The sequence below is a fragment of the Nerophis lumbriciformis genome, linkage group LG12 (genome assembly GCF_033978685.3).
Source record: "Nerophis lumbriciformis linkage group LG12, RoL_Nlum_v2.1, whole genome shotgun sequence".
Lineage (NCBI taxonomy): Eukaryota > Metazoa > Chordata > Actinopteri > Syngnathiformes > Syngnathidae > Nerophis > Nerophis lumbriciformis.
In genome coordinates, this window is record NC_084559.2 from 33,148,423 (window position 1) to 33,162,433 (window position 14,011).

General features: G+C 37.3%; 1 protein-coding gene across 1 annotated transcript in view; it reads right to left on the reverse strand.

Annotated features, from left to right (window-relative positions):
- The window catches only part of ube3b (ubiquitin protein ligase E3B), a 30,449-nt gene that overhangs the window by 9,195 nt on the left and 7,243 nt on the right, over window positions 1-14,011 (reverse strand). Inside the window, exons 12-22 of the mRNA XM_061986402.1 lie at window positions 13,220-13,386; window positions 10,953-11,120; window positions 10,694-10,865; window positions 10,504-10,622; window positions 7,302-7,416; window positions 7,103-7,202; window positions 5,102-5,221; window positions 1,768-1,944; window positions 1,575-1,685; window positions 1,351-1,488; window positions 1,211-1,276 (exon numbers count right to left, since the gene is read on the reverse strand). Of these exons, the coding sequence (XP_061842386.1) occupies window positions 1,211-1,276; window positions 1,351-1,488; window positions 1,575-1,685; window positions 1,768-1,944; window positions 5,102-5,221; window positions 7,103-7,202; window positions 7,302-7,416; window positions 10,504-10,622; window positions 10,694-10,865; window positions 10,953-11,120; window positions 13,220-13,386 (1,453 nt within the window). The remainder of the gene's footprint in view (window positions 1-1,210; window positions 1,277-1,350; window positions 1,489-1,574; window positions 1,686-1,767; window positions 1,945-5,101; window positions 5,222-7,102; window positions 7,203-7,301; window positions 7,417-10,503; window positions 10,623-10,693; window positions 10,866-10,952; window positions 11,121-13,219; window positions 13,387-14,011) is intronic.

The following is a 14,011-nucleotide window of genomic DNA, read 5'->3' on the forward strand; positions in this document are numbered from 1 at the left end:
CCCTTAACCTAAGTCTGTCATGGGGCGCCTTCCTCCAAGATGCACACTCCGTGTGGAGCAACCTTTGTATGTGGAAGTTTCCTTGTCATCTGGCCTTCCGCGTATTCTCCCATCCAGAAGCAGTCCTGGCAAGATTTACGCCCTGAACGAACCATTCCATTCCATCCCCAACCACAAAAAAGACTTAACCCAACATAACATTATATTTTATTATATATTATTTGTATTATTTTATTACATAATCTTAAAATGTAAAAAGAACAGAGAAAAAATAAGATAAATACATGAAATGTAAATAAAATACAGTGATCAAATAACCATGCTTGAAAAACCCATGTAAAAGCTTACAAACAAAAAAATACTCTATGGAGCATAACACAAGATTCCTGTAGTAAACTATTTTGTATTTTATATATGACTTTTGTTTTGCATCATCATAACAATATCTGAACAGTTCCAGTTATGATAACACCAGTTTTGTACATACAGAAACAGCAGATACATAACATAATATGGATTAAGAACTCAGACTGTCGCAGATTGTTTAACCCGTGTTTTTCACCGTTTCCAACTGGCATAAACATTTTGGTCCACCGATTTTCCGCCTCGAAGGGTACACTTATTTCTGCCTTGAGTTCTTTATAAAACCTGGGCGGAAATGTGCCGGCCCGTGGGTGAGATGGGCGAAAGTGTTAACGACCAGCACCATTTTGGAAATGGAGGAATATAATGCGTCCGTTTTAGAAAGACAGGTCAGCAAATTGACGCCCTTACCTTGGAGCAAATGTGCCTCTATATAAAAAAGGCTATTAATGGAAATGAGCGGCGGCATAGTCTACAAAAATGGCAAATTTTGTTTTGAACTTGTTTTTGTGTGTGCGCCCTGGGCGGCCACCCACATTACCCATAGCAAAAACCGGCCACGCTCCCATCGACTTAAGTACTTTTATTTTTATGCGCCCAGGAGGCTGGAATAAGTCCAGCACCCCGAGAAAGGGGAAACATTAAATTGCACTTGTCAAATGTGTCAAAATGTTCCTTAAAACTTAGCTTATTGCGTTAATAAAAGTTTTATGACAGAGACTGTTTGACTCTGGAATAAATTACTCCTCTCCCCGTTATTTCCTGTGGGAGTAATTGAACCCAGGAACGGATTGTGTTTGGCCTGAGAGATTATAATGTATTTCCAAGTCTGTATTTCCCTTCTTACCTGACCCATAACATCTTCATCATAAGATAAAGTGAGTCCCAGATCCCCTACGTCTCCATCATAGCGCTGTAAAACATACATACAAATATAAACAATACAGCAGAGACAAATAAAAAGAACATGGAAGGAGGTTTATCAACCTTAATGGAGGTGAGATTCTTGTAAAACTCAGAGTCCAGCGAGGGCAGCTCATCAATGGAGCTATAAAAAGTGCTGTGGTGGTGACCCAATACTTGACTGAGGAAGAAGGAGGCAAAAGGGACGTCCACCACAATACCCTAAACACACAAGATCCCAATGTTGCACAATCTTTTAAAGTGAGCGCAAATCCACAGGAGCATTCTGTAATTTTGACATAACGTACCTCATATATGGCTTTCCCCAACATCTTCCCAACAAATTCAAAGAGCTGCAGATGATTCTCATGGATGTAGGAAGTAGGCGAAGGGTACAGCCTTTCATTTCCACTTGTGGTCTAAAGAGGATGAGAAAAAAGGAATCATTACAAAAATACTGTAAATAGTGAGACGGTTTGAAAGAAATAACAAATGTGTTACCTTGAAGAGGTTAAGAGCAGGGTTAAAAACTTTCTTAATGATCTCTTCTAGAAACTCTTTAAAGACACCGTCCTGGTCGATACCAGCTTCGTCCACTCCCAGGTCGTTCACAAACTTCACTCGAATGACGCCTTTCATTGAATTCACAGGTAAGCGGCGGAGCTGATCGTATCCATCCTAAAAACAGGACATAAGCGTTATTGGGAACCGCACATACAGTGCTTCCCAAACATTAATTTATTTGTTTGTGAATATATATATATATATATATAAATAGCCCCGCCCCGAACGCCCCCATATCCCTAAACTGATGTACTATCATTTATTTAGGTGCAAATATCCCAGAATAACATTACAAAACATCTCTGACAAAGCATGATCGTGATGTAAGACATTTTTATTTTTTTAATGTCAGGGTTTCCCCTAAATTGCCAAAATACCTGTGGCGGTGGGGGCGTGGTTAGGGCCATGGTCGATATGACATCATCGCTTGATTTGCTATGATGCATATATTCTTTAAAAACGGATGTGAATATACATTTAAAACCAATCTGTTATTATTAAGTATATTATTAACATATATATTTCTCTTACATAATATTTTTTGTTAAATTTTTAAATTTTTGCGCTTATTGTACAATTTACATTGTTGAGAATTTTTTTTTTTAGCGATTTCTCCATCCTTTTAGTCACTTTTTCTGTAATAAAAAGGACTAGCAACAAATCTAGCATCTATTTTTGGTGATATTGGCGACTATACTCGTGTTTAGAGACTGTTTAGATTCTGTCGCGCCGTGCCAAAAAGCACACTTCCTTCGCGTTGCTGGGAGTCATTCTCTCATTAAAAACCGCCAGTGTCATCTTAAATTGTGAAGATCGCTGTCCGCGGGTATATCTCGAATATATTAAAGTATGTCCACAGCGCGGACATGCTGCCTTCGCTCCAGACGACCCCGTGCATATGGCTGGTGTTAATGTGTGGTCATTTTTCTCATGTTAAGTAAGTAAGTAAATTCTATTTATAAAGCGCTTTTTCACAGATAAAATCACAAAGCGCTGTACAAAACATAGGTGAAGTAAAACAACAATTAAATTAAAACAACAGGGGCAACACGGTCTTTGAACACACCATGTTGGCAGAGAATGAACAAGTGTTGTGTGTCTAGGAGTGAAACAAGGAAACAGACGTCTGTTCAGTGAGGAACTATTTGCTGGAACTGGGCCCGATGTTAGCATAAAATTGGTCATAAAAGCTAAAAAGAGCGTCAGACTTTGTTTGTTTTCTTCTGGACGCTACAATACATTATATTACTTTATTTTGTTAGGTGTTGCGGCTACTATGAAGCCTGTACATTAAGGAAAAGCCCGTACATTAAGGAAAAACCCTTAACGTAGATAAACCGTATGTATAGTGTAGCGTTTTTATTTTGAAGCCAGAAAAGTGTGTGATTGGTTTGAGAAAGTATCTTGACATGTTTTGATGTCGGATCGACTGTTTGCAATAAAAGTCTCCTATCAACATCCTACCGACCGTCTTTCATTTCTGTTGAGCTTTTATGTCATCTTACTTACTAAATCAGTCCCAGTAACAACCTAAATGTTATGTTATCACTGCACTTTAACCGTAATCTGAACACGGAAGTGAATCACCACCCACCTCTAGAACGACACGCACAGCAGGCGTTTGCTGCAGGGATGTCACCTCTTCTCACAGCAAAAAAATAGTCATTTCTTGTCGGGAGAACAACTTGCTATGGCTTTCAACCTGATATTTCCATAATGTGCCCTTTTCTTTATCCATTTCTGCTTGCTCATGGCTCATCAGTAGCAAGTGAACTGCAGCCAAGTTCCACCAGCTACGGCACGGCAGGAGTGTCAAAAAGGGAGCGCATTTTCTACCGCTTGCCCCTAATATTAGTTACTAGTAATATACTAATAGTATAGCAATTACCGGTAGTTATATAATCTGAATGACTTGCCTAGAAGTAAAGTGAACAGCAACATTGGTTTACACAGAGTTTGGGGACTATATGCGAGTAAGTACAAATGTATTTGCTGTTTTTTTAATACATTTTGTTATTTTAAAATCTCAACTGTTAAACGCTTGCAGAAGTTTAAAATGATCGCAATGCTATATTCCTTCCATTGTATGTTAGCATTAAGCTAGCAGCATAAGAGCCAACCTTTATCCTGTATAGATTTTGTTCAGTTTATACCCAATTGTATTGTTGATACCAAACTGTATGGTCAATTTAACATAATTCCTGTTTGTATGTCTACTTTATGTGTATATTCATGTTCTTTCCTCTGTGTGGCGTTTGTCTCAAGCAATGGCATCGCTCGGGGCAACACGCATTTATGACAGCAGCGTGGCAATTAACGTGATTCTATGAAATCAACAACGCGAGAGAGATGGATGCACTTGTAAACGATGGTGAAGACATTTCTGCCAAAATACAAACTTTGTGTAAATAGATATGTCCCTACTTGCAACAATATAAAAAAAAACAGATTCAAAAAGCTGCCAGAAATAATCAACTCTTCATATGAGCTTCCCAGTCACAACTACTTTGCTCAAGAATCACTGCCATAACGAATACATAAGCAATCTGAAAGGGTGTTTAGCTGCAGTGGCAATATTGTCACCTTCCACACAGCATGCTGCAGTTGAAAGCCTGGGATTCCTGGCTTACATAAATAACAAAGAATTTTTAAGAGAAAAAGTGATGAGCTAAAAAAACCACAATTGTTAAAGGTAAATTATTTTGGCGTTGCTGTGGATGTTTAAAATGTCTTCTTGAACCAGGGACTTTCATTTATTATTTGTTCTTTTGTGTTTTTGTTATTTGCTGAGGATTTTAGTATAGCTAAAGGTTTATTTCAAAGAAGATTGAAGGTTATACTATTTTTATATTATTTTCAAGGCTTTTTAATATTTTATGTGCATTTACCTATGCATGAAACTTCAAAATTTCAAAACATTTACTCATGTTAAGTATTTAACAACTTGACAAGTATATTTGGTTTTGACTTTGTCTAAATTCACTTTCCAGAAAAAATTACACAATGTATATCGTATATCCGTATTCAGCCAAAATATATCGGGATATGAGTTTTGGTCCATATCGCCCAGCCTTCATTCTTTAGCCTTTTTTTAAAAAATGCATGCATCATAGCCAATTATGCAAATTATTGGATGATGTCATATAAACAGACCCCCCCCCGCACCCCGACCACACTTCTAGCCTCACCCCCGCCGCCAGAAATATATTGCCAAACTGTGAGAAACACTGACATATTTTCACCTTCATCTATAAGACTTTTCTGTTCATACCTCTAACATGCGTGAGCGACGAATGGTAATATGAGTGACATGCGGCGAAGCGGAGCTCGTTTCGACCAACCCAAGGCTCTCTTTCTCTTTCGTGACAATGTTCCTAAACAGCAGCACCCTCTGAAATGACAAGAAGTGGAAAGTGAGGGAATAGAAACTAGAATAGCACAAAATAAGCCTTGACATTTGCAACAGGACTAAACCAAACACCTTCAAAAATAGCAAACACCTGTAAATGTGATTTTTTTTTATCATTAAGATTTGTCTTTTATTCCGTCTTTCTGGGATTAGATGTTCTTTCGCATTTGTATGTTAGTTATTAGACATATGCAAGTCCTGGCAGAGGTAAGTGCTCTTCTGAGTTTAATTCTAATTTATGCAAAACCATCTAACCAAACTTTGAAAAGGGGACAAGAAAGAAAAAAGCAATTAAAGTTTGGTGCAGATCCAATAAAAATACATCTTTCCCACTTGTGTTTTTAAAATAAACAATGCATCCTGATGACAAAATTCAGGCAGCAGTCTTGAGCAAAATTCCAAATCAAATTGAGAATGTCTCCCAAATTCCAGTTAAATTTTATAAATTTGAATTGAGGTTGCAAACAGCAAGTAGAATTGTGATACAAATTTGATAGGATAGACGTAGAATTTAAATTCCATACAATTCTAACTGATCATTTTAATATATTTCAAAATCAGGCTTTACAATATACAGTGGTACCTCAATTTAAGAGGGCCCCAACTCCACAGTGTTTTGAGATAAGCGCTGTCTTTCGACTAATTGTTATGCTTGTAGTTGCAAGCAAAAATTTAAGTTGCAAGCATCCCCACCATTAGTTGGCGTAGCAAATGTCACGATGAACCCTGTAAGATCCGCCAAAAACATCTGGTCTGACTCTCTAGCATTAGGTTATACCTATAGATCAACATAACTTTGTTTTTCCAAACATCCGAAGGAAGAACGTGAGTGTGAAGAACAGCTCTGAGAAGCAGTGTTGTATGATATTCATTGAATTAAAGAATAAAATCATTAAAAATATGACCAAGCATGTAGTAATTTGAGCGTATCACTGCTACTCTGCACCATACTAAGGCAAATTGAGTCTAACGCTAACCAAGAATGTTAAAATAATATCTGAACAGCGAACATTAATCCAAAAATATGCAAACGCAGCAGATGTGTTTGACAGTGAAGCAGCTGGAAGGAGATACCGTAGAAGTCCGCTCACCAAGGTAAATGTTGTACATAAGTACTACATTACTTCATTAAAAAAATACTGTAGTTGTTGGGAGTTCATTCTATTTTATTGTTTTTGTACAATATGTTTTTATTTAACGGTGTGTTTTTTTAAACATGTTACATGTTAAAATTGTCATGTTTTGGGGTTTGTGGGTCAATTAATTTCAATGCATTTCAATGGGGAGATGTTGATTTGAGATACAAGTCTTTTGAGTTAAGAGCTCCGTCACAGAACCGAATAAGCTCATAAGTTGAAGTATTACTGTATTTCATGACAGTTTTATATATTTAATTGAAAAAGGCTTTCTATAAATCTTATTTACACATTGTATTTCAATTACAGCAAATATTTTCCATCGACAATGACAATCTTGCTTTTACCATGAATTGATTAACGTGGACCCCGACTTAAACAAGTTGAAAAACGTATTTGGGTGTTACCATTTAGTGGTCAATTGTACGGAATATGTACTGTACTGTGCAATCTACTAATAAAGTTTCAATCAATCAATTCAATCAATCAATCAATTGCTAGCATGCTAAATGTTAGCATGTTAGCTAGCATCAAGTAGCGAAACCCATAATTTGTAGGTTTATACCTACAAAATTGTTTTGGAAAACAATGGTTAGGATTATGAATTTGTCTTAACCTTACAAGATCTGGGTGAAATGCAAGTTTATTTTAATATATTTAGAAAGGTGGTACACTACTTTTTATGGAAACACAGCAAATAAATACTGCATAAATACTAATAACTCACATTTTTATGAGGAATAACGTGCGGAATGTATTGCAGTAGCAGCTGGGCTCTCTTCTTGCCTTTCTCAAGCTCTTGAAACAACAAGCTGGGTTTTAAGTCCCTGGATGCAACAGATGGAAGATAAGCAAAAGATTATCATCTCAAAATTAATCCCTGATATGTTTCAGACGAAGAGAGATATTCTCTTGTTTGTATTCACTTGCGTAACCAGTGGTCATCTGGGGTAAATTTTCGCCTGCAGTCACGTTCATAAAGCACCATCAACCAACCGTGAACACTGTGGAATAGTTCCAGTTTCTCCCCCTTTGCGTTCTCTATTTGACACACAAGAGAGAAAGTTTTGCTCATTTGTGTGGGAGGCCAGCAACTGCTGTAAAATAACATTAGGAAATATAACAGTCAAAGATTTAGTTTGAAACATGTAACTTTATGAAGTTGTAGTTTTATAATATTACAGCTCTGCCAAAATGTTCTAAAGATGTTTTTTTTAATGGAGCATTGTTTTTTTTGTTTTATGCCTTCCCTTCTATGTACATGATGTGTGTTTACTGTATGTACTGTATATGTTTGTATGTATACATGCTTGCATAATCAGTGCGCAATAAAAAAAATATATATTAAAGAAAAGATTGTGATGGTATTTTTGTTAGCCTGTTAATGGGGTAATTCATTTTATATTAGCATTGATCTAGCGACATGAAGAGCCAAACATTTATCCTGCATGTTTGTATTTCTTTTTTCAGTTTATACCAAATAGTATTGTCGATTTTACATAGTTTCTACATGTATGTGCACTGCATGTGTATATTAATGTACTTTCCTTTGTGTACTTAGTTTTGCAGTTTTGTTCATTTGTGTAAGAGGCAAACATTTGTTATGCACATTTTCAAGATTAGTTTGAAATATTTTGCTTTATGCAGTTGCAGTTTTACAAAAATAGTTACAACTTTTTTTTTTTTAATTGCTAAAAAAAAATTAATACCACATTCTAAGAAAAACAAACTTTTTTTCCCTTGTTTGTATGTGCGGTCTATATACTGTATATGATATACACTCGTGGCCAAAAGATTACATACACTTGTGAAGGACATAATGTCATGGCTGTCTTGAGTTTCCAATAATTTCTACAACTCTTATTTTTTGTGATTAAGAGATTGGAGCACATACTTGTTTGTCACAAAAAACATTCATGAAGTTTGGTTCTTTTATGAATTTATTATGGGCCTACTGAAAATGTGACCAAATCTGCTGGGTCAAAAGTATACATACAGCAATGTTAATATATGGTTACATGTTCCTTGGCAAGTTTTACTGCAATAAGGCGTTTTTGGTAGCCATCCACAAGCTTCTGGCAAGCTTCTGGTTGAATTTTTGACCACTCCTCGACAAAATTGGTGCAGTTCAGCTAAATTTGTTGGTTTTCTGACATGGACTTGTTTCTTCAGCATTGTCCACACGTTTAAGTCAGGACTTTGGGAAGGCCATTCTAAAACCTTCATTCTTCTGACTTAGCCATTCCTTTACCACTTTTGACATGTGTTTGGGGTCATTGTCCTGTTGGAACACCCAACTGCGCCCAAGACCCAACCTCCGGGCTGATGATTTTAGGTTGTCCTGAAGAATTTGGAGGTAATCCTCCTTTTTCATTGTCCCATTTACTCTGTGTAAAGCACCAGTTCCATTGGCAGCAAAATAGGCCCAGAGCATAATACTACCACCACCATGCTTGACGGTAGGTGTGGTGTTCCTGGGATTAAAGGCCTCACCTTTTCTCCTCTAAACATATTGCTGGGTATTGTGGCCAAACAGCTACATTTTTGTTTCATCTGACATCACATTGACAAAGACCTTTTGGAAAAACGTTCTGTGGTCAGATGAAACAAAAATTGAGCTGTTTGGCCACAACACCCAGCAATATGTTTGGAGGAGAAAAGGTGAGGCCTTTAATCACAGGAACACCATTCCTACCGTCAAGCATGGTGGTGGTAGTATTATGCTCTGGGCCTGTTTTGCTGCCAGTGGAACTGGTGCTTTACAGAGAGTAAATAGAAATGAAAAAGGAGGATTACCTCCAAATTCTTCAGGACAACCTGAAATCATCAGCCCAGAGGTTGGGTCTTGGGCGCAGTTGGGTGTTCCAACAGGACAATGACCCCAAACACACTTCAAAAGTGGTAAAGAAATAGCTAAATCAGGCTACAATTAAGGTTTTAGAATGGCTTTCCCAAAGTCCTGACTTAAACCCCATTGAGAACATATGGACAATGCTGAAAAAACAAGTCAATGTCAGATAACCAACAAAGTTAGCTGAACTGCACCAATTTTGTCAAGAGGAGTGGTCAAAAATTCAACCAGAAGCTTGCCAGAAGCTTGTGGATGGCTACCAAAAGTGCCTTATTGCAGTGAAACTTGCCAAGGGACATCTAACAAATATTAACATTGATGTATGTATACTTTTGACCCAGCAGATTTGGTCACATTTTCAGTAGACCCATAATAAATTCAGAAAAGAACCAAACTTCATGAATGTTTTTTGTAACCAACAAGTATGTGCTCCAAACACTCTATCACAAAAAAATAAGAGTTGTAGAAATTATTGGAAACTCAAGACAGCAATAACATTATGTTCTTTACAAGTGTATGTAAACTTTTGACCACAACTGTATGTATGTATGGTTGCATTTATACATGTTTGCATAATCAATAGGGATGTGAACAACTCATAATTCGATTTGATTCCAATTTTTGGGGTGACGATTTGATTCAAAATGTATTCTTGAATCAAATTGATTTTCGCAAGTTTTTCAGTATAGTATAAAGTTTTTTTGTATAAAAATGATAATAAAACATTTTTAAAACAGATTACAAATGTTATTCTTGGCTCCTGACATATGACGTCCACATGCAGCGAGTAAGCCGCTAAGCTAAAAACCATATTTTTAAAGAATTGAGTCGTAAAACCCCCCCCAAAAAAGTTGTAATATTAAAAAAATTATGTTTTTTCTTTTTTTTATCCATTTTTTTTTATCATGAATCAGAATAAATTGCGATTTGGATAAGAATCAAAAAAAATTTATTTCAGTATCCAAAATAATCAATGCTCAATAAAAATATTTTTTTTTAAAGATTGTGATGCAAATGTTATTAGCATTGAGCGAACAGCATAAGAGCCACAAACATTTATTCTGTATGTTTGTATTGCTTTTTTACAGTTTATTCCATACTTTGACAATTTAATTAGATTCCTACATGTAGGTGGATTTCATGTGTGGATAATGTACTTTCTTTACAACATATTTGTTGTAATGTAATCAGTTTGTGGAGGTGTACCTATCTTTTTTATCGTCATGACATCGTTTTAACTAAACATGTAACTAACAATCTAAAGAAGGACCGCTCACCTAAGATACCATCCCAAATCATTTTGTACACAAATGTGTTCAGAAAAGAGGAGATAGTGAGGAGCTCCTCTATCTTGAAGGAGGTCTGTTCTTCATAAACTTCAATGTCATCCAGGATTCTAAAACACAGCAACATGTAAACATTTGCAATGTACAACAATTGAATAAAGGAAATTATAATAAATAATACGTGATGAGGTGCCGTGAACAGTCGCAGAACAGCATGAGCATAGCCAGGAGTTGCTTGGACTCTTCAGTGTCGTTGTTAAGACATTCCATGAAGAGTTTGAGGCCTCCCTGAGGACCAAGCTCGCAGATAAAAGCCCACAACTTGGGCAGTAGATCATCAAGGTGCGTCAGACCTGCAGGCAGGAAACAACATGATGACTGTCCTTTCTGTAGTCGTCCACAAATATTTTAGCATGATGTTTACAGTCCTGTGCACTCACCGGTGAGTATCTGCAGGCGTATTTGTGTCAAAGTGGACAGAGCAGTCTGGTAGAGCACACAGATGCTGCACACTTTCTGTACTTCAGCAGAATCTACTCGCTTTCCACCTACTGGCTTCAAGATGTTTCGTACAGAAGCGGACTTCTGAAACGCTCGCTTGAAGAGGCCTGTAAAGTACAGTGCACTAATTACTTTCAACGAGGGATTCTCCAATATTGATGATTTAAAAAGCCTAAACTGCCGTGTAAATGCTCAACGTTGCGCGACACACTGTAAACTTTGCAACACATTGTAGCACAGTTGTTAGCTAACACAGTTGCGGGAGCTTAGGTCAATAAGCGTAGCGCCGTCATCTCAGCTGTGTGGAGAGCAATTTATGAGTTTCTCAAGTGGCAATAGCAATATTGGACATTTCAACATCAAATATTTGATTTCTGATGCATTTGCAAAAGCGTTACGGTACGGACAATACGTAGTAATGGTGAATGACTTTTTACCATTATCTGGTCCTAAGCCATCAGAGGGTTTGTTCTGAACTGGGTAAGAAGCTACTTAACCAACAGGAAGCAATACGTAATGCCAGGCCAACACAGACGTCTACAGCTGTAACTATATCTTGCTGCGTACCCCAGGGATCAATACTGATACCAGAATTGTTAAATCCCTATCCAAACAACATTTTTAAAGTTAGAGTTTGAGTTGCAGACAATGCGACCCAGCATGCCCTCCATGGCATGCGCTGCAACTACAGTGCATTAGGAAATATTCCCAGCGCTTCAACTTTTCCACATTTTGTTATGTTACAGCCTTTTCGAAAATGGAATAAATTCATTTTTGTCCTCAAAATTCTACAGACAAACACCATATAATAAACTTTTTTTTTTAGAAGTGCAAATTTATTAAAAATAAAAAACAAAAAAATCACAAGTACTTAAGCCTTTGCTCAATACTTTGTTGATGAACCTTTGGCAGCAATTATAGCCTCAAGTCTTTTTGAATACGATGCCACAAGCTTGGCACACCTATCTTTAGGCAGTTTTGCCCATTCCTCTTTGCAGCACCTCTCAAGTGCCCTCATGTTGGATGGGAAGTGTTGGTTTTCATCCAGGATGTCTCTGTATATTGCTGCATTCATCATAGTCTAGTCAGGGATGGTCACTCTGTCAGAGCTAGAGCATTCCTCTGCAGAGAGAGGAGATCCTTCCAAAAGGACAACCATCTCTGCAGAAATCCTCAAATCAGGCCTGTATGGTATAGTAGCCAAACGGAAGCCATTTCTTAGTAACAAAGTTTGCCAAAATGCACTTGAAAGACTCTCAGATTATCCATCCATCTATTTCTACCACTTGTCACTCTCGGGGTCACCAAGGAGTAGGAGCCTATCCCAGCTGTTCTCAGGCGGAAGGCAGGGTATACACTGAACAAGTCACCACAGACCATGAGAAACAATATTATTTTGTCTGATGAGACAAAGAGCAAACTTTTTGACAAGAATGCTAGGCGTCATGTTTGGAGGAAACCAGGCACCGCTCAACACCAGGCCAATACCATCCCTTTAGTGAAGCATGGTGGTAGCAGCATTATGCTATGGGAATGTTTTTCAGCGGCAGGAATTAGGAGACTAGTTAGGATAGAGGGAAAGATGAATGAAGCAATGTACACAGACATCCTACCGTATATTTGCAAATGTGTACAGGTATGACAAATAAAGCTCCTTGGATGAAAACCAACGCTTCACATGCAATTTGAGAGAGCTTGAGAGGTGCTGCAAAGAGGAATGGGCAAAAGTGCCCAAAGATAGGTGTGCCAAGCTTGTGGCATCATATTCAAAAAGACTTGAGGCTGTAATTGCTGCCAAAGGTGCATCAACAAAGTATTGAACAAAGGCTGTGAATACTTATGTATAAGTGCTTTTTTGTTTTTTAATTTGTAATACATTTGCTCAATGTAAAAAAAAAAACGTTCACATCGTCAATATGGGGTAGTGTCTGTAGAAATTTGGAGACAAAAATGATTTTATTCCATTTTGGAATAAGTGAAGCGCTGTGAACATTTTCTGGATGCACTGTACATTTCTCTGTGTACCTTCAAAAAGTGTAGAATTTATTCACTTGTATTTTGAATCGCGCTGCGGTCTGCTGCTTAAAACTATTAAAAGCTATGTATGTATCAGACATGAAAAAGTAGAATCGCACCACTGCTACTTCTCACGACCAATAAACAGCATACACTGTACGTACGATTGAGATTTTAATTCAGCACCTACTTTTAACTGGCAGGTTGTTTTGCGAAGTGCTTGGTTGCGGAGGCGAAGGAGTGGTCTCCTGACTCTCCAACTTCTTAGAGAGAACGTCGCTGAAAAGAGTCCGAATGACAGGAACGCCCCAGAGATACTGCAGCTGCTTGGTGACCAGTGGCATTGATTCGTTCAGACTACAACAACAAGGGGAAAGCAAACAAGTAAACAGAAAAGTTCATGTAGTTTAAAAGAAAGTCAGAAACATACTGGCCACAACATTAAGTACACCAGCACTAATGCATGAGCTGAATTTTAAAAATTCTTGACAAATATAATAATAAGGATTTTGTAATTGACATGTTACATGTAAAATAACCTACATTTTATAGTAAACCTACTTAGGTGTAACATCTGGCTTTATTTTCCTACATTAACGGGAAAATCTCTCAGTATGATACGGTGCAGTTTTACACCGCTAAGTCCAGATAAGTCCATAAAGAATTTGGTTTATAATTTTAAGGAATAAATGAATCAGTTTGCATTTTTCCAAATTATTTTAAAGAAAATATGCCCGAATGCAGCTGAGATAGGCTACAGCACCCCCCGCGACCCCAAAAGGGACAAGCGGTAGAAAATGGATGGATGGATGGGATGGTCCAAAATTTAGAAACCCGATTTGTCCAAACAAATTTATAAACTAGCTCTGTGGAAGCCTCGCCTTCCATTCAGTAGTACTTCTTTGTATTTTGTGTGTACACCCTTTTAAATGATAGGCCAAATAAAATTCCAATGACAACAATATAAAAAGAATTTGGTGTA